Below are 19,083 nucleotides of genomic sequence, written 5' to 3'. Positions count from 1 at the left end.
TTCATGGGGAAACACTGACAAGATCATGAAAACTAGAGAGACAGATCTAAGTCTAACCTCGCCCCTCTCTCTGGTTTCAACATCCTCTCCTATAAAATAGAAATAATGCCATCTCACAGTTACTGTGAGGGATAATGAAATGTGATCAGGTATATAAAATGCCTGGCCAATGATATTGCATCTAGTTCCTTCCTCTTTTATAATGTGAATGATTGATTTTATATGTGAAGACTTTTATACGTCACATTTTATTTTTATGTTTTTTTTTCAATTAAACATTTTCTTTAAATAGAGCTCACCAACTGCTATGGATTGAATTGTGTCCTCCTAGAATTCATATGTTGAAACCCTAAACCCCAATGTTACTCATTCTGGGGATGAGGCTTTCAGGAAATAATTAAAGTTCAATGAGTCATAAGGGAAGGGCCATATTCCAATAGGACTGGTGGAAGAAGTAGAAGGGAAGGAAGGAGAGAAGAGGAAGGAAAAGGAAGCAGCAGGAGGAGGAGGTGGGAAAGGGGAAGAAGAAGGATAGATCTTTTTTTCTTTCTCTTCCCATACTCTGGCACGCAGGAGTCACCTAAGCACACCTACCGTGCTGGCACCCTGATCTTAGACTTCCCAATCTCCAGAACTGTAAAAATAAATTTCTGTTATTTAAGCTGGTATATGCCTTATGTTTTAGAGATGAGAAAAATGGCAAGGTATGGGGACAGACCTTATAAAATTTCAAACAGAGAGTTGAAGGTTTTCTGTACTTATTTCCATGTAAATGGTATTTTTGTAATGGCAGCCCAAATAGACTTATACATGCATAACTTTTTTCTCATCTAAATAAACAGAATATCACAATTTAGAAGCAAGTATGTAAGGATGTCATAAATATTGCTATACTTTATTTTTCCAGTTCACATTGACATTTTAAATAATGTTCAAAATGTTATACATTTAAATGTGAAGAGGTAGTAGCCTAATTAATTTTCTACCTGTCCCTGAGAAATTACTAAATGTTTAAGGCTTAATATTAAAGCACTGATTCTCAGAAACTCATATATATATTCTACAATTTTCAGGTAATTAAAAATATAATAGGGCCCTGGCCAGGTAGCTCAGTTGGTTAGAGCGTCATCCCCATATGCCAAGGATGTGGATTCTTTACAAGGTCAGAGCCATACAAGAATTAACCACTGAATACATAAATAAGTAGAACAACAAATCCATGTTTCTCTCTCAATCTCTCTCCTTTCCTTTCTCTCTAAAAAATTTTTTAATCAATCAATAAAAAATACATAGATATATTTAATACTACAGATAAAATCTTTTCAAAAACTTACAACAGCTAATGATCATTTTATAAAACCTTTGAAAAAATAAGTGCATATCATTAAATGAGTTATTTTTCCAAATTATATTTCAGAGTCCCCAAATAACCCAGTTTAGTGCCTAATACATGGCTGAAACTCAATAAATATATTCTGAATGAACACTACAACCAATAACCAAACACAAAATGCTCAATCTTGAAAGACAAATTTGTTTCAAGGAGAAAAACATAGAATGAGAAAGAATTGTAAGTAGAATTCTAAACATTGAATTTCTAAAAACAATCATTTAAATTAACTTTCCTCAAGTAATAACAGTGAATTCTACATTTTTCTTTTGGAGAGACAACTGACAACATAAACCAAAAATCTACTTAACTAAATTTCTTATACCTATAAGCTTTTGGAATATAGTTACATCCATTCATTGAAATGTAGTTGTAACCACACAATTACAAATATCTCAGTTTTCACCCCTAAAAGGCTATAACCTGTCACTCATCCAACAAAACCAAGAAGTTCCTTGTTTGCTCTGAAAAATTCATAAAGGATGTCTTCTTTATAGGTACACAATTAACTATGTAGAAAGAAAAAGGGGAAATAAACCTCCTAAAATGTATTAACTCTAAATAAGAAAGCAAGTAAGATCTTACCCCTATTTCTCCACACTAAACATAATTATTTTCAAAATGATACAATACAAAGGTTGTCAGCCTTATCTGTTTGCCCAAAGAGGATTATGAATTATCTCTTAAAAAATGGATAGAACAGCCAAAACCGGTTTGGCTCAGTGGATAGAGCGTTGGCCTGCGGACTGAAAGGTCCCAGGTTCGATTCCGGTCAAGGGCATGTACCTGGGTTGCGGGCACATCCCCAGTAGGAGATGTGCAGGAGGCAGCTGATCGATGTTTCTCTTTCATCGATGTTTCTAACTATCTCTCTCCCTTCCTCTCTGTAAAAAATCAATAAAATATATTTAAAAAAAAAAAAAAATGGATAGAACAAGTGACATATATTCTAATAGAATTTAGATAACAAATGTAAAACAAAAGGCTATGAAACCAAATCACTTTTAATCATAATTAAGTTAGTCTTTATTAAAACAAAAAAATCTCAGAGACAGAAGTACATGATATATACAAGAATATACAAAAGTAAAAGAAAAAACAGTATATTCCTACTACATTAGCACAGCAGAAATTTTAACTGGTTATTCTATCCCAAATCCAAATGTTTACATCCAGGACGTCACAGAGGTAACTTCCTTTTGTACCTAAAGAAAAAATAAGTCCATTTAATAAAAGACAATAAGGTTCATTTATGAACTGCCTAACAGTTCCACAATTCCAGTGTACCTAAGACACAAATATTGCCATCTCACAATCCAGGACCTCTCAGGCGATGTCGGACTGATGGTTTCAGCCCAGTCCCTGCAGGCCAGGCCAAGGGACCCCACCAGTGCAGGAATCCATGCACTGGGCCTCTAATATGCATGTAAGATCTTTGGTTAATCTCTTACCGCCCTTCCCCCTCCCTGCTTCCCTCTGAGATTCATCAGTCTGTTCCAGGTTTCCATGCTTGTGCATTGAGCATCTGACCCCTGGTGGTCAGTGCGCATCATAGCTACCAGTCAAACGGTTGCTTAGGCTTTTATAAATATAGATATAACAAAGAAATTAGCTGGTATATGCCTTATGTTTTAGAGATGAGAAAAATGGCAAGGTATGGGGACAGACCTTATAAAATTTCAAACAGAGAGTTGAAGGTTTTCTGTACTTATTTCCATGTAAATTGAATATAAAATGTCCATACTGCTACCCTGTTTTAATATACATATAATATTACTATAATGAAAGCTAATAGGTAAATAGTTCAAATCTGAATTCTTCTACTCTATGAAACTGGTATTTCGATGCTACACCAAACCCTTGAAAAGCAGTTATTTCATCTGACCAAAGGGGTTAGTCAGAAAAATATAAACAGTAAAAAATAATAACTTAAATCTTTGCTCTAACCTCCAAATCCTCAAGAATCAATATAATGATAATAATTACCATCCTTTTTTAAAATTCAGCTGCTTCAAAAATACTCAAGTCTGACTTACACGGCATTCAGTGTTGCTGATGACAGACTGGAGAACTTGGCCATTCTAGTGTTGGGACTTAACCTCACACCTTCCTCTGGAAAGACTACAGGGTATAGTGTCCCTTTCTGCTTTTAATTAGGAAGGAATGAAGTTAAGGCAAAGGCTATTCAGTTCCTGCCACCAAAATCCATTCTATATTTGAGCACACTGAATAAAGAAAATACAAAGATCCATTTGTTAAGGTTGTTCATATTTAAAAGGATCATAGTCAAGGATTTTCTTAATTTTTATGGCCCTATTAAAATAAATGTCAGAGCATATGATTAATAGCAAAGAATAAAATTGCTGATTTTTAGTTACCTTATTGAGCTCTGGAAACAGTTCTTGTATCACAATGTCCAATAAAACATAAGTCAGCTAAAGCACCAAAAAAAAAATTTTTTAAGGCATTAGACCAACACATAAAAATTGAGAAACACAAAATTCAGGGCTGTGGTTACTTCTAAATGGGAAGGCAGGGAATAGAACCGACAATATAAAACAAGCACAAAAGTAGCTTCAATAGTATCAATAATGCTCTATTTTGTTTAAATATATTTTTATTGATTTCAGAAAGAAAGTGAGAGGGAGAGAGATAGAAATATCAATGATGAGAATCACTGACCGGCTGCCTCCTGCACACTCTCTACTGGGGATCAAGCCCACAACCTGGGCATGTGCCCTTGACCAAAACAGAACCCAGGACCCTTCAGTCTGCAGGCCAATGTTCTATCTGCTGAGCCAAACTGGCTAGGACGATAATGCTCTATTCTTAAGTCCATTGTTAGATACTCATGTGTTCACATGTGGACAGTTTATTATTATGCCTCATAACTCATTTTATGTTAGATATTTTATATGTAACAAAAATTTTAAAGAAATTTTAAAGAAATTATGTTATCTGAAAGATGAAATTCTCAATTTTTAAATTTTTACTTTATTTCATGAAACTTCTGTATATCCCAATTTTTCTACAATGAATGTTTGTTTTAAATCAAAACAAATCATGCTGAATAAAAACAGTAATTACCTAACAAGTGTAGCACAAACAAAACACACTTTTTTCTCTTTGAATGTTTGAATTATGCTGCCTTGATTTAATATAGTGTCACTTCACAGCTAATAATATACCAGGCCCCCTACTGTACCATTCACCAAACCCAGCCAACTCTAGTCAACCTGCTTTAATGAATTTTACCTGCTTGTTGAGAACTGGCTGCTGTAAGCCATCAAATAGAAGCCTGATGCTTTCATACTTGGCTTCTTCACCAATACACTTGACAATCACATCTAAACAAGAAAGCAATTTTATATTATAAAGTGACTCATCATTAAATAGTTCATAAAAGAAAATCTCCACCCTGTTTCCCGGATATTATGCAAACACTAAATCAGAATTTTCTAAACCAGGGTTTCTGCAAGGGTTCTGTGGTCAGGTTGAGAAATGAAGTATCAGGATCCTCTTTTTGGAGAGTCATAATGCACAAAGCATATTGCAAGCATATGGAATGTCACAGTAAAGAAATCTGTCTATACTATTAAGGGATAAAAGTTTGAAAATAATACATATTGTATTATTCCATTCAGGGAAAACAAAATAAAATCCTAAAATTATGTCTATACATTTGTACATATATATATAGAAATGCACAGAAAAATGTCTGTGAGAATTAACACCAACTGATGCACACAGCTATTTCTGGAGAGTAGGAAGAGGATGGCCCCTACTTTTAATATATATTTTCATATTTGAATATCTTAATATCAAAAAATGTTTAATTTAATTTTTAACATAGACTTTCCTAAATGAATATGACCACTTTGTTTCTGTGCTATTTGCATAATTACTATTAACCATCTCACAGAACAATCCTTTTAGGAAATGTTTAAACACTAATTTAGGATCCAGAAAGTGTCATGTGTCACTTGTTACCCAAAAAGTCAGTCCTTATTAAAATCTCTGCTGAATGTTTTCCCCAAAACAGGAAAAGAAAATCATTCATAAGTAAACAAGTTGCTCAAATATTTGTCCCTTCCCCCCAATCATCATGGAACTCTTAATGCTGCTCATAGAAAATTCTCCATTTAGGTTTGTTTCTATGAGGTAAATCTAACCCTAAGAGGCAAAGGCCAAATTTAATTTACAAGATGCATAGCAGATCCTTGATATTTTTAAGCTATGTAAGTAACCCAATATGGATCTTTTTAAATCCTCTAATTCACCAATACTACACAGAATTTCCGAGTTAATATGCATGGAGCATAACAGACAAAAATAAATTATCCTTTCAGATCCTTCAGGAGTCACTAAGAAATGAGGAGTAAAAGGCAACAGAATAACATGCTAAGCTTACTCACTAGCTAAATTACTCCTTCCCAAATGAAAGTCTTCAAGTAGATGTGATTCAATTATGCCTCAGCAAAATAACAAATTATTACATTCATTGGCTTTCCATGTTGTTCCTGAATAGCAAAACTAACACTGTTAAAACCATGAATGCTATATCATATTATAAAACAGGTAATAAATTATTTCATCATTTACCTACAGAAGATTTACTCAAAAATAGCTTTTGTTCACTTTTACATTCAGACCAGGGATTTAACTTAATTGTCCTCACACAGAGTAGCAGAACTACTATTCTGGGACTAATTTTTCAATGATGAGAATTCTGTAAGGTACAGTCCTAAGCCCTCTTGAATTCCTTCTCTATATTTTCTCCCCAGGCATTATTATCCCTCACACGTGACTCCCATATATCTGTCCTAGTACCATCATTCCTCCAATTCCCAAACTTGGACAGCTAAATGCTTACTGCTAGCCATTTCCTCCTGAATAATGTACAGGCACTTCACACTTAAAATGTCCTAAACCAAGTATCCTCTGCTTTGACCCCTTGACATTTTTTCCTTGTATTTCCCATCTCAGTAAGAGGTGACTAGCATTCACTTACTTGGTGGCCTGAGCCTACCTCCTTTACGGGAGAGGTGATCATCCTTTCCCTTTGAGACACATGACTCTATTCACATGTATGTTTTGACTGCATGTCTGTCTTCCTGCTAGACTTGAGCTATCCAAGTATATGTTTTTTATCCCTTTCATTCTGCACAGTATCTGGCACATGTAAGGTGTTCAATAAATTTGGAATGAATTTTGATTTTTTAGTCATACACACTAGCATAGCACTTCTCATGGTAGAGTGGACAGCAGAACTCCAACTGTCCCACTAACTACTCTGATTATAAGATATTACCAAAAGAATCTGTCTATTTGTGTGCATGGAAATAGCCTTGTCTTAAAGTTCTTAGTGCTATCATCATAAAACCAAATTTTATTTAACGAATGAATGAATTTTAATTGGCCCTTAGAACTCTTTCTAAAACGAAAACTCAGAGTAAAACTTAGCTTTAAATAATTACTATACATTTCACCTCAAAGTGGTGTTTATCTATATTAAACTACTTCTTAAATATTACACCTGGAATGTAATTCATCATTTCGTCGAAAGTCTGTTTTGCTCGTTTTTGCTTGTCTTGGAGAGAGCGAGGTTCAGTGTTTTCACAGAATACAGCATCTAAAAAGAGAAAAATAAATATTTGCTGGAATTTTCACTTATCTTACACAAAGTATTTATTTCCTCATAGTAGAGAAACTAATAAACCAAATAAAACAAGATTTCTTACTCTTTTCGATCTGATTGAAATCATTAAGAGCACACAAAACATAAAACAAACATGAGAAAATACAAACCTCTGAGAAGTGTTATAAGAGAGACCAAACGGTGCTCCTGAAATAACTGTTGTAGTTTACAGTGAATATAGTAGTCAGTATACATTTCCAGGGTGTTTTTAAAGAGGATTCGAGTTCCCATTAAGAGATGATGAAGCCAGTCAGGAACTTGGAAAACCACTCGTCCTGAAAGGATCACATGGAATACTTCACTTAAGATATATATATATATTTTTTTTTAACATTTTCCGATATAAAAAACACAAATGGTCAATATTTTATTTGTTAACACTAGTAAACTTCAATATGTCCAAGGCCAATTGTATTAAATTCTTAAAAGAAAGTAATTTCAATTTTTAAAAATATTATAACAGGGCAATACTTAAGAGCATTAATTTGCATCACATAAGAAATATAAATCATGAATGAAAAACAGATTTTAATAGTAACCACATCCGTCTTACCTACGTACATCAGGTAATCATAAACTCCTTCTACAGTCATCATCTCCATAAAATAATTCTTATTTTGCTTTCTTTCTGTATTCTCAGCACGGTTTGCATTATTCTTAAACAGGTCATTGAAAAGCTAAAGTAAAAGTTGAAATAATAAAGAGATAAGACTTTGATTAATGTGAAAAAAAACAAGATATGAAGAATTATGAATGAGGGAATTCAACTAAATCTTAACCCTACTTACCCTTAAACTATGTAAAAAGTATCTATTCTCAATAATAATAAAATAGCAGATATTAAGGAACTAAAAAAAGTTAGACAGAAAAGATCAATAATGCCAAAGGACAAAACCTTTGGCAAGACTGATGAAAAAAGATAAGAAAAAGAAGACACAAACAAAAGGGGACATAACTCATGATGTCAGAGAAAATAAAAAGAATATTATTGACAACTTTAGGCCAAAAGATTTTCAACTTTAGATAAAATGAAAAATTCGCTGAAAAATATAACCTATCAAAAATTAATTCATAAAATAATAAACCTAGAGATTATAATCATTAACAAAAGTAAATCTAGTTGTAAAAAAAAAAATGTTCGAGGAGAGACCAAGATGGCGGCATAGGTAAACACCGGAGACCGCTGCCGCAAACAACCATTTCAAAAATACAACTAAAAGACGGAACGGACATCACCCAGAACCACAGGAAGGCTGGCTGAAGAGAGACTCTACAACTATAAGGAAAGAGAACAGCAAACCGAGGCTCAGAGGAGGCGCAGTGTGGAAAATACAAAGGTACCGAGGTGCGCGCGAAAACGGGCTGGTGGCTAAGGGCGCGGTTGTTTTTCGGTCGGGAGTGAGTCTCAGACTCTGGGCTCCAGATCCGGGCGAGTCTCTAGGGACCCAGACTCAAACGGGAGAAGCGGGATTATCCGGCATCAGTTGGAACCTGAGGGCAGCTTTCTCTCCGAGGTTTGCAGCGGCTGCCGGGGTTCTGAGAAGCAGAGCCTCTGGGAACGGGACTGAGAGCGGCCATAACTGCTCCCTCCGCCCGCCCTGTGGATCCCGCCCCGCCCAAACCCTGCACACAGCCATTTGCCGATCGCCTCAGGCAAAGGCTGGATTAGCGCCTCCCCAGAAGGCAGACGTTTTCCACACAGCTGATTCCTACAGCCAGTCGGCCTGGTGGTCAAATCCCTCTAGTGTTAACTATAACAATTAAGGCTTGGCTAGAACAAGACTGCGCACAAAGACCACAAGGGGGTGCACCAAGAAAGCATAAAAGATGCGGAGACAAAAAAACATGACAGAAATGGAGGATATGGAGCTAAGAATCGCAATTTTGAGGGCTTGCTATAAACTTGAGCAGAGCCTCACGAAAACTAATGAGACCCTCGATGCTACGATAAAGAAATTAGAAAGTAAGCATACACGGACTGAAATAAAGAATATTATACCAAATAGCAGACCAGAGGAGCACAAGAATCAAACCAAAGATTCGACAAAAAACACCCAACTGGAAAAGCAAAATGAAAAAAGAATCCGAAAGTGTGAAGATAGTGTAAGGAGCCTCTGGGACAGCTTCAAGCGCACTAATATCAGAATAATAGGGGTGCCAGAAGATGAGAGACAGCAAGATATTGAAAACCTATTTGAAGAAATAATGGCAGAAAACTTCCCCCACCTGGTGAAAGAAATGGACTTACAGGTCCAAGAAGCGAAGAGAACCCCAAACAAAAGGAATCCAAAGAGGACCACACCAAGACACATCATCATTAAAATGCCAAGAGCAAAAGACAAAGAGAGAATCTTAAAAGCAGCAAGAGAAAGAGACTCAATTACCTACAAGGGAATACCCATACGACTGTCAGCTGATTTCTCAACAGAAACTTTGCAGGCCAGAAGGGAATGGCAAGAAATATTCAAAGTACTGAATACCAAGAACCTACAACCAAGATTACTTTATTCAGAATTGAAGGTCAGATAAAGAGCTTCACAGATAAGGAAAAGCTAAAGGAGTTCATCACCACCAAACCAGTATTATACGAAATGCTGAAAGGTTTCCTTTAAGAAGAGGAAGAAGAAAAAGGTAAAGATACAAATTGTGAACAACAAACATGCATCTATCAACAAGTGAATCTAAGAATCAAGTGAATAAATAATCTGATGTACAGAATGAACTGGTGATTACAATGTATCAGGGACATAGAAGGGGAATGGACTGACTATTCTTGCGGGGGGGGTGGGGAAGGGGAATGGGAGATGCGGGAAGAGAATGGACAAAAATCGTGCACCTATGGATGAGGACAGTGGGTGGGGAGTGACGGCGGAGGGTGGGGCGGGAACTGGGAGAAGGGGAGTTATGGGAAAAAAAGAGGAACAAATGTAATCAGAACAATAAAGATTTAATTTAAAAAAAAAAAATGTTCCTACGAACAAAACTCAAGGTCTAGATGACTTTACCAATAAATTCTATTAATTATTTAAAAAACTAATAATTCTAATAACTCTACCAGCTAAAAGAAAAAGGTTAATCTAACTCAATACCAAAACCTGACAAGGATAGGATAAACAAAAATGTAAACTTCCTAAACCCCATAAGGGATACCTATGAAAAATGTACTATTTCATGGTGAAACACTGAAATCACTTCCTTTATATAGCAGATCCTAGCCATAACTGAAATAAAACCTGCCATCATTTGCAGATAAGTCTGTAAATCTAAAAGCATTAATAAATATATTACTAAACTTAATACAAGTCTTGCAAAATTACTGAATTAAAAATCAATACACAAAAATCAACTCTATTTCTGTTTACCAACAATAAAGTTATAGTAACAACAAAAATGAAGGTGTTTTGGGAGAGAAGATGGTCCCAAGGCTGGGCCCTACTCTGATACTAAACTGAGCTACTTACAGATAGGGAATATATATTCCCAGTGCCTAACACTCAATAGTAAGCACACAATAAAATATTTGTTTAATGAATAGATAAGATACTTTATAAACTATTAACATTAGTAATACCATCAAATAAACATAAATACATTCTAGCAAGTAACTTCTTGATTATTGGAAGTTGGTGATTTGTAACCTCAGAAAACCACTTTTAAAAAAATCCCCCAGCCCTGGCTGGTTTTCTCAGTGGTTAGAGCATCAGCTCTTGGACCAGAGAGTCATGGGTTCAATTCCCTGTCAAGGGCACGTACCTCAGTTGCAGGTTCATTCCCCAGCCCCAGTAGAGGTGTGTGTGTGAGGCAACCCGTCGATGTGTCTCTCTCACAGCGATGTTTCTCTCTTCTCTCTTCTCTCTCTCTCTCTCTCTCCTCCCCTATCCTCCCTCCCTTCCACACTCTCTCTAAAAGTCAATGGAAAAAATATCCTCAGATGAGTATAAAAAAAAATCCCCCAAATATAGTAATGGCAGAAGTCTGCAAATAAAGAAATATTTAACCTGTTAAAGAAATAACCAAGCAACTATTCATAATACCCTACTTACACTGTATAACTGATCTCCATATGAAAAAATTAAAAGTCCTATCCATTTCATTAACACAGGATTCTCCCTATAACAGAAAAGTCATCTTAAGTAAGACAACTTCAGACTTATGACTCTTTAAGGTAATGTTCATACCTTCTTGTTGTTTTCTGAAGTAGGGCTGAGAATGGTCAGTTCTGGTTTACATGGCTTAGGCTTTGGAGATTCACAGGAATTAATGAAATTCATGATGAAAGGTTCCAAATGCTGACCTTTCTGTGGTAATACAGAGATCGCAGTATGAAAATCAAAAATTAAGATTATGATTTTCAATATCACACAGCCCATTAAGATGTATTAATATTTAAATATGCTTTTAACTATATTATAGAATACACATAAATTAGTTATTTACCTCTTTCATTAGTTTTCCAGGAACAGATTTTATAATTTTCCCTGCAATTAAAAGTAAAATATTAATTTTATGAAGGGATAATAAACATTGTAATTGTTTATATGAATACTTCACTAGGTAATTTTAAATATTCACCTGCCAAGTAAAAAGTAAAATAGTAAGAAATATGTATAATTGCCCACTTCACACTTAACAGAAATCTACAATAACTATGGTATACTTAACTATTTATAGATACAACATTTGGAATTTATTGTAAAATAATCCAATTGGGGTTGGGGGTGGAGAAAGAGACAGAACAAGCAAAGCAACAATAACTGTTGAAATAAAGTAGAGAGTTCATTATTCAAATTTCTCTACTTTTGTGTATATATTAAATTTTCCATAAAAAAGGTTTTCAGCCCTAACCGGTTTGGCTCAGTAGATAGAGCGTCGGCCTGCGGACTGAAGGGTCCCAGGTTCAATTCCAGTCCAGGCATATACCTTGGTTGCGGGCACATCCCCAGTCAGGGGTGTGCAGGAGGCAGCTGATCGATGTTACTCTCTCATCAATGTTTCTAGCTCTCTATCTCTCTCCCTTCCTCTCTGTAAAAAAAAAAAAAATCAATAAAATATATTTTTAAAAATGTTTTTCAAAAGATTTTAAACAATGGTGAATATATAAAGGTATATAAAAGTATACAAAAGTTCGTCAAAAGAAAAAAGTTTTAAAATTGCTACATTTAACCTGGCTATTTGAGTAGCCTATATTCAACATTTTCAATTAAGTACACTCTAATCCTGTTTAACCAAAATTTCTTCTTGATTTTATCTCTAGATTCCCTTGTTATAAAATATCAAATTTCTTAAGATTTTCTCAAGCATTTAGAAATAACTGTAAAAATAAGTCAAAGTTGATAAATAGCACTTAAATTTCTTTCAGTTCAATTTAGAAAAAAGTAGACTTATGGCAATAGGGAGAGGGATAATAATAGAAATTAAAAATTGAAATTATTTTACAACATGCAAACCACCCAACCATCCAATCAGGCTATTTCTCTTTCCCCCATAAGCCACTCCTCCCTCTTAGAATTTCCAAATGTCATTAAATTACAGGGCTTCATTCTATGCTTTTCTCTCTAGTACATGCTCTTCTTGAGCCAAATGATTTGCTCAATCTTATTTCAAATAACATTCAAATCTACTCCTTGCCTATCTCTTGGCCTCTCCTGCCTTATAAAACATCAATTAAATTCTATAAACTCAGCAAGTTCAGAACTGCTCTTAATTTATTCCCTGTATCAGCAAGTAATAGCATTCATCCAGTTGTTTAAATAGAAACCTGGTTCGCTTTGAATATTTCTTCTCCTTCAGTCAAACCTTCAGTAACCAGGTCTACCCAATTCTATTCCCTCTACTATTTCCCCTGATAAGAAGAAACCTCAAACACACACACATACTAAATATGTTGGCTCAACTAAATATATTCATTTGGAGAGATAGAAATACAGATAAAAGCTAAATGCCTACTTATAATATTTAATTCCTTTAGGTCTATATAGACTTAAGATTGCATTATGTAAAATATATTGAGAAATACTTCTTTTCTTCCATTAGTATCTTTAACAATTTTATTTAAACTTTTCCAGATTATATTAGCTTGGTTTATATTTAACTTTATATAAAAGAAATCATGCTATATATATTATTTTGTGCCTTGCTTCTTTAATTCACTATGTTTTTAAGATTATCGACACTGCTGCAAGCTACATGCTATAGGTATTCATTGCTATAGGTATTCCTTTTATGAATCTACCATAATTTATCTGTCCATTCTATTGCTGATGAACATTTGTATTACTTCCATTTTGGGCTATTATAAACAATGCTGCTATGAACATTCTTAAATATGAATATACTAGCCGAACCGGTTTGGCTCAGTGGATAGAGCGTCGGCCTGCGGACTCAAGGGTCCCGGGTTCGATTCCGGTCAAGGGCATGTACCCTGGTTGCGGGCACATCCCCAGTGCGGGGTGTGCAGGAGGCAGCTGATCGATCTCTCTCATCAATATTTCTAACTCTCTATCCCTCTCGCTTCTTCTCTGTAAAAAATCAATAAAATATAAAAAAAAAAAAAAAATATATGAATATACTGGAGGCCAGGTGCACAGATAGGGTCCCTAGGCCTGGCTGGCGATCAGGGCCGATCAGGGCCTTTTGGCTGCCGGTTGGGGCCTTCCTTCATTCCGCACTGCACCCTGGTGGTCAGCACACATCATAGCGAGCAATCACAGGGACAATTTGCATATTAGGCTTTTATATATATAACTAGAGGCCCGGTGCACAAAAATTTGTGCACTCGGGGAGGGGGGAAGGGGGTCCCCCAGGCCGGCCTGTGCCCTCTCGCAGTCTGGGACCCCTCGGGAGATAATGACCTGCTGGCTTAGGCCTGCTCCCGGGTGGCAGAGGGCACGCCCAATCCCTAGGTGCAGCCCCTGGTCAGGCTCAGAGAAGGGCTGATTGGGGAGTAGGGGCGCCGCCCCCTGTCATGCACAGAGCAGGGCGGATCGAGAGGTTGCAATGCCACCCTCAGTCACGCTCAGGGTAGGGCCGATTGGGGGGTTGGAGCACCGCCCCCGTCACACTCAAGGCAGAGTCGATGGGGAGGTTGCGGCGCCACCCCGTGTCACGCACAGAGCAGGGCCTATCAGGGAGTTGGGGCGCTGCCCCCTGTCACTCACAGAGCAGGGCCAATCAGGGGGTTGGGGTGCTGCCCCCTGTCACTCAAAGAGCAGGGCCCATCAGGGGGGTTGGGGCTCCGTACCCTGTCACACACAGAGCAGGGTCGATCAGGGGGTTGAGGAGCTCCCCCCTGTCATGCACAGAGCAGGGCCGATCAGGGGGTTGAGGAGCTCCCCGCTGTCGCTCACAGAGTAGGGCCGATAGGGGAGTTGGGGCACCGCCCCCTGTCACACACAGAGCAGGGTGGATCAGGGGGTTGGGGCGCTGCACCCTGTCACACTCAGGGCAGGGCCAATGGGGAGGTTATGGCTCTACCCTGTCACACACAGAGCAAGGCCCGTGGAAGGGGGTTGGGGCGCCACCCTCTATCACCCACAGAGCAGGGCCATTCAGGGGGTTGGGGCCGTGGGGGGGGTGGGGGCGCCGCACCCTGTCACACACAGAGCAGGGCCGATCAGGGGGTTGGTGCGCCGCACCGTCACACACAGAGCCGCAGGGCGATCAGGGGGTTTGGGCGCTGCCCCCTGTCACGCTGATCCCGGTGCAGGGAGGCATATTACCCTTTTACTATATAGAATAGAGGCCTGGTGCATGGGTGGGGGCCGGCTGGTTTGCCCTGAAGGGTGTCCTGGATCAGGGTGGGGATCCCCACTGGGATGCCTGGCCAGGCTGGCTGAGGGCCTGAGGGCCGTTTTCCGGCTGGCGGGTGACTGAAGCTCCCAACCGCTTTTTAAATTTTTTTTTTTATTCTGGGCCGGCTTTACCTCTGAGGCCTCACTGCTGAAAGCAGGTTTCTGGCCTTTACCTTCTGTATTTGATACAATGTTGCGGTCCAACTGGCTGAAGCCCGGCTGACTGAAAGCTGGTTTCTAGGGTTTTGTTTAGCTTCTATATTTGCAACATAGTTGCTTAGAGTTGCAGCTGAGAGGCCGGCAAGACAGGCGGGGAACGTTGGAATTCGCCATCACTGGAGCAAGCAAGCCTCCCTGTTCGCTTCAGTGCATGGCTGCCGGCTGCCATCTTGGCTGACAGTTAATTTGCATAAGGATATGCTGATTAGCCAATGGGAAGGGTAGCAGTTGTACACTAATTACCATGTTTCTCTTTTATTAGTGTGGATATGTAGATGAGTATATATCACAGAGAGGAACTGCTGGGTCATTTAGTTTTATCATTTAACTTTTTTCAAGTGGTTTCCAATTTATATTCCTACTAACAGTGTATAAGAAGTCCTTCATTACATAAACCCTTTTTCTAAATTAATCTGAAAATGCTGATTCTTTTATGTTTATCCTCTTATATATGATTCTCTACTTCAACTTACCAAGATTTACATCTGGTAGTATCTTATCAAGAAATTGTGTTTCTCCACCATTGGGGGAGAGGAAATCTGCCAGAAGTTGACTATTGCTCAGCTCTGGATGCTGCAGAAGTTTCTTGAATGAACAAAATAAGAAAAAAGTTTAAATATCTAGAAGGATAATCAAAACTATTTTAAACCAAGAAAGCAATTTTAAATCCTCAAAAGCTATTTCATATTCAGAATAATAATAAAACTAGAGCCCGGCTGGCATGGCTTGGTGGTTCAGCATCAACCTATGAACCAGGAAGTCACAGGTTCGATTCCCAGTCAGGGCACATGCCTGGGTTGGCAGGCTCAATCCCCAGTAGGGGGGTGTGCAGGAGGTGGCCAATCCATGATTCTCTCTCATCATGGATATTTCTATCTCTTCCTCTCCCTTCCTCTCTGAAATCAATAAAAATATATTAAAAATAATAGTAAAACTATATTTATAGAAAGAACAGTATCATATAGCAGATAAGCCCTCAACCTACAGTCAGACATGAATGGGTTTTAATTCTGATTCTTCTATGTGTTAACTTGGTGTCCCTAGAAAAGTTCTAAATTGCCTAAGAGTCAGTTACTGCATGCATAAAATGAAAAATAACACTACCTACTTTATAATGTTGTTATATAAAGCATTTAGAACCTACCTGATACATAGGAAGGAAGATTAAACATTAGCTAATATTATTTCTCAGTTTTTCAACTATAACACAATTATTACAATATCATACAACTATCTTGATAATTAAAAGAAGTTGGCATAAAGAAGTGAGCAAAAACTAAATGGAGAAATGTGAAATAACTTGGAAAATCTGTTGTCTAGTCTTCTTGTAACACTATATTCTTACAAGACATACTGACTTGTAAGAATATAGCCAAAACTTTAAAGCCAAAACTAACCCAATCTTGCCTAATATTCAGTTTTGTAACTATAAAAGAGTCACAAAACTTAATGAGCACAAATCTACAGGGTCGGGCAAAAGTAGGTGTACAGTTGAAAGTACACAAAACAGTTTATTCTTGTATTATTATTTATTAATTATTGTATCATTTTCCATAGAACTGTAAACCTACTTTTACCCCACCTTGTATTAGATAAAGTACCAATAATGTAACTTTTAACTCCATATTACCAGAAAATATTTCTTCTAGAATGAGGTACTCTAGGGTTCTTAGAAAGAAGTAATTGGTTCAATAATGAGTTAATGATATCAGTAAAGACACAGGTTAACACTACTATGTGTTGTGTTCAGATATCCTTGTAGTAAATAGTTAATTCATATTTCAATTGTTATACCACCAAAAGAATTATATAAAAAATGCTTTCTGAGTTAAAGTATTCAACAGTTCAAATACAGAAAATAAAATTTAAATACCTCTTTATACTGTTGAATATTTTTATTTTTTCAAGTACTTATTTTTGGCTATAAGGTAACCAAATTTAACTGAGTTAACACTTAATAAAAACTACAAAATTGCATGTCCAAATAAGAAAGCTGTTTTAAAAAAATAAAACAGAAATATCCACTCTGGTATTATGCACTTGATTAAAGAAAGATGGTTATTAATTTTAGAGAAGTCTCAAGCAAGTAACTTTTAAGCTGAATGTACCAATAATGAAAAAAAATATACCAATTGCATTGTTTACATAACACAATGATCACACACTGAGAAAAATAGAATTCACTTCCAAGTGGTAAATAGTAGAGTCAAGATATCCCAAGAAACTGGAAAAACACCTTCAAATTTAAAAAGGAAAAGAATTAAGGAATAAACAGGAGGGAAGATTCTGAAGTTCAGAAAGTGCTGAACAAAAAATCAAAGAATAAGACAAAAATAACAAAAACTATTTTGTATTCTTAGAATGTATTTAATCTTTTACACCAAAGTTTTTGTTTTTTTACTTTAACTTCCCACACCAAAACTAAGCCTAACATAAGACTTTCTTTCCTTTAGGAAAATATCTGGTATTTCATCAGTTATAAATTTTTTCAAAATATACTCTTGACAATAATTCATCTTCACATAAAAAATTTAAATTAAAGAATTTTATAAATCGACATTGATGAGTATTTGTAAAGCAAAGCATATATATATAAGAGAAAAAAAGACAAATCAGAGAATGCTATAATTAGCAGGCAATGTTCTAAATTAAGTTGGTGCTATACCTGTAAATATTCTTGAAATTCTTCTCTCTTTGACTTTAAGAACTCATAATTTTTGGGACCAATGATTCTCTTGGAAGGAAGCTGGGCATCAGGAAATGTGCCTGAAATATGAATAAACATGAATAAATTTATTTCATTAATAAATATGAAAGTTATTACTATATTCTGCTACTACTTTAAAAACCTAATTTATAATATAGTACAACAAATTAATATCCACAATGCTGCCTTGTAGAGATGTGTCATTATCCTTTAAAAGGCAAAACCAGAGAGCATAGAAATTCAAACCAAAGAACTTGAGTCTACTGATATCCAAAATATCACCACTCTTTTACCGACACAGATATATTTAACCTTCTATATTAGTTTTTTTTAAAGATTCAAAATATTATCATGAGATTATTTTGAAATCAGTGGAATTTTACTAGACAAAATCTTACTAAAGAAATACCTTTTCTCTCATGGGAAAAAAAATTATATTGCCAATGCCATATAAGGTTAAAAACAAAATTTAAAAACCATGGATGTACTTCCTCAGACAAGGCTGACTTTGGAAATTTTAGTACCGAAAGGGAAAAATATTGCTGGGAATCCAACTTTGATTAATCTGGGATTTTAAAGTATGAAGATAAATGATCTTCTCTCAACTCTAAACCAAAGGAAAAGTTCTCAGAGAAATAACAAGACAAGGACAGCATTGCATGAGATTGGCAGAGACAAAGAGAAAATAATTTAAAGACAAGTACAACATCAAAATGTAGGCAAAAAGTATGGAGTGGAACCCTGCATTTTTTTTTTTTAGCTTCCTATAATCTCTTTATCATGGGATTTGCTTTTATAATAGGGTAAAGAAGGTTCCCTGCCCTTCTCAATTTAGAACCAACCTGATTTTGGATCAGGGGACATTACACAGAGTTTTTCTAAAATAAAAGAATTCAGAATACATAAATCAAACCCACCAACCTGCATACAAAATGATTGGAAATACTTCATAATTATATCCCTGCTATTAACTAATGTAAGTGGGTAGATAGGAGAGACTGGGAGGGGAGAACAAAAAAGGAAAAATGCTCCCCTTTTCTGGTTGATCTATTCTCAAAAGAAGCATTCATCTACAAGTTTGGTTTCCGTGTCTAAATATAAAAGCTAAATTAAGACATTTGCCAGATATTTGGCCCTGGCTGGGTGGTTCAGTTGGTTGGAGCATCATCCTTTACACCAAAAAACATTTGCCATGATGTACAGTAAACATGTCTACCAAGAAAGGTAATGGTAAAATAAGAACAACTCTGAAATGCCTGGTTTAAATTATCCACACATC

General features: G+C 36.4%; 1 protein-coding gene across 4 annotated transcripts in view; it reads right to left on the bottom strand.

Annotated features, from left to right (window-relative positions):
• Positions 1-2,388: 2,388 nt before the first annotated feature.
• Positions 2,389-19,083, bottom strand: part of SNX14 (sorting nexin 14) — a 73,812-nt gene continuing 57,117 nt past the window's right edge. For all 4 annotated transcript variants that reach the window (XM_070418144.1, XM_070418147.1, XM_070418145.1 and 1 more), the window contains 10 exons: positions 17,763-17,863; positions 15,571-15,682; positions 11,526-11,566; positions 11,267-11,386; positions 7,642-7,765; positions 7,199-7,363; positions 6,927-7,022; positions 4,646-4,737; positions 3,769-3,825; positions 2,389-2,595 (listed from right to left, as the gene is read on the bottom strand). In XM_070418144.1, the coding sequence (XP_070274245.1) occupies positions 2,557-2,595; positions 3,769-3,825; positions 4,646-4,737; positions 6,927-7,022; positions 7,199-7,363; positions 7,642-7,765; positions 11,267-11,386; positions 11,526-11,566; positions 15,571-15,682; positions 17,763-17,863 (947 nt within the window). In that variant the 3' untranslated portion in view covers positions 2,389-2,556. The remainder of the gene's footprint in view (positions 2,596-3,768; positions 3,826-4,645; positions 4,738-6,926; positions 7,023-7,198; positions 7,364-7,641; positions 7,766-11,266; positions 11,387-11,525; positions 11,567-15,570; positions 15,683-17,762; positions 17,864-19,083) is intronic.

This window comes from Myotis yumanensis, unplaced genomic scaffold (genome assembly GCF_028538775.1).
Source record: "Myotis yumanensis isolate MYYU_CA2020_CCGP unplaced genomic scaffold, mMyoYum1.0.hap1 SCAF_6, whole genome shotgun sequence".
NCBI lineage: Eukaryota > Metazoa > Chordata > Mammalia > Chiroptera > Vespertilionidae > Myotis > Myotis yumanensis.
This window is presented reverse-complemented; position numbering and strand designations above follow the sequence as displayed.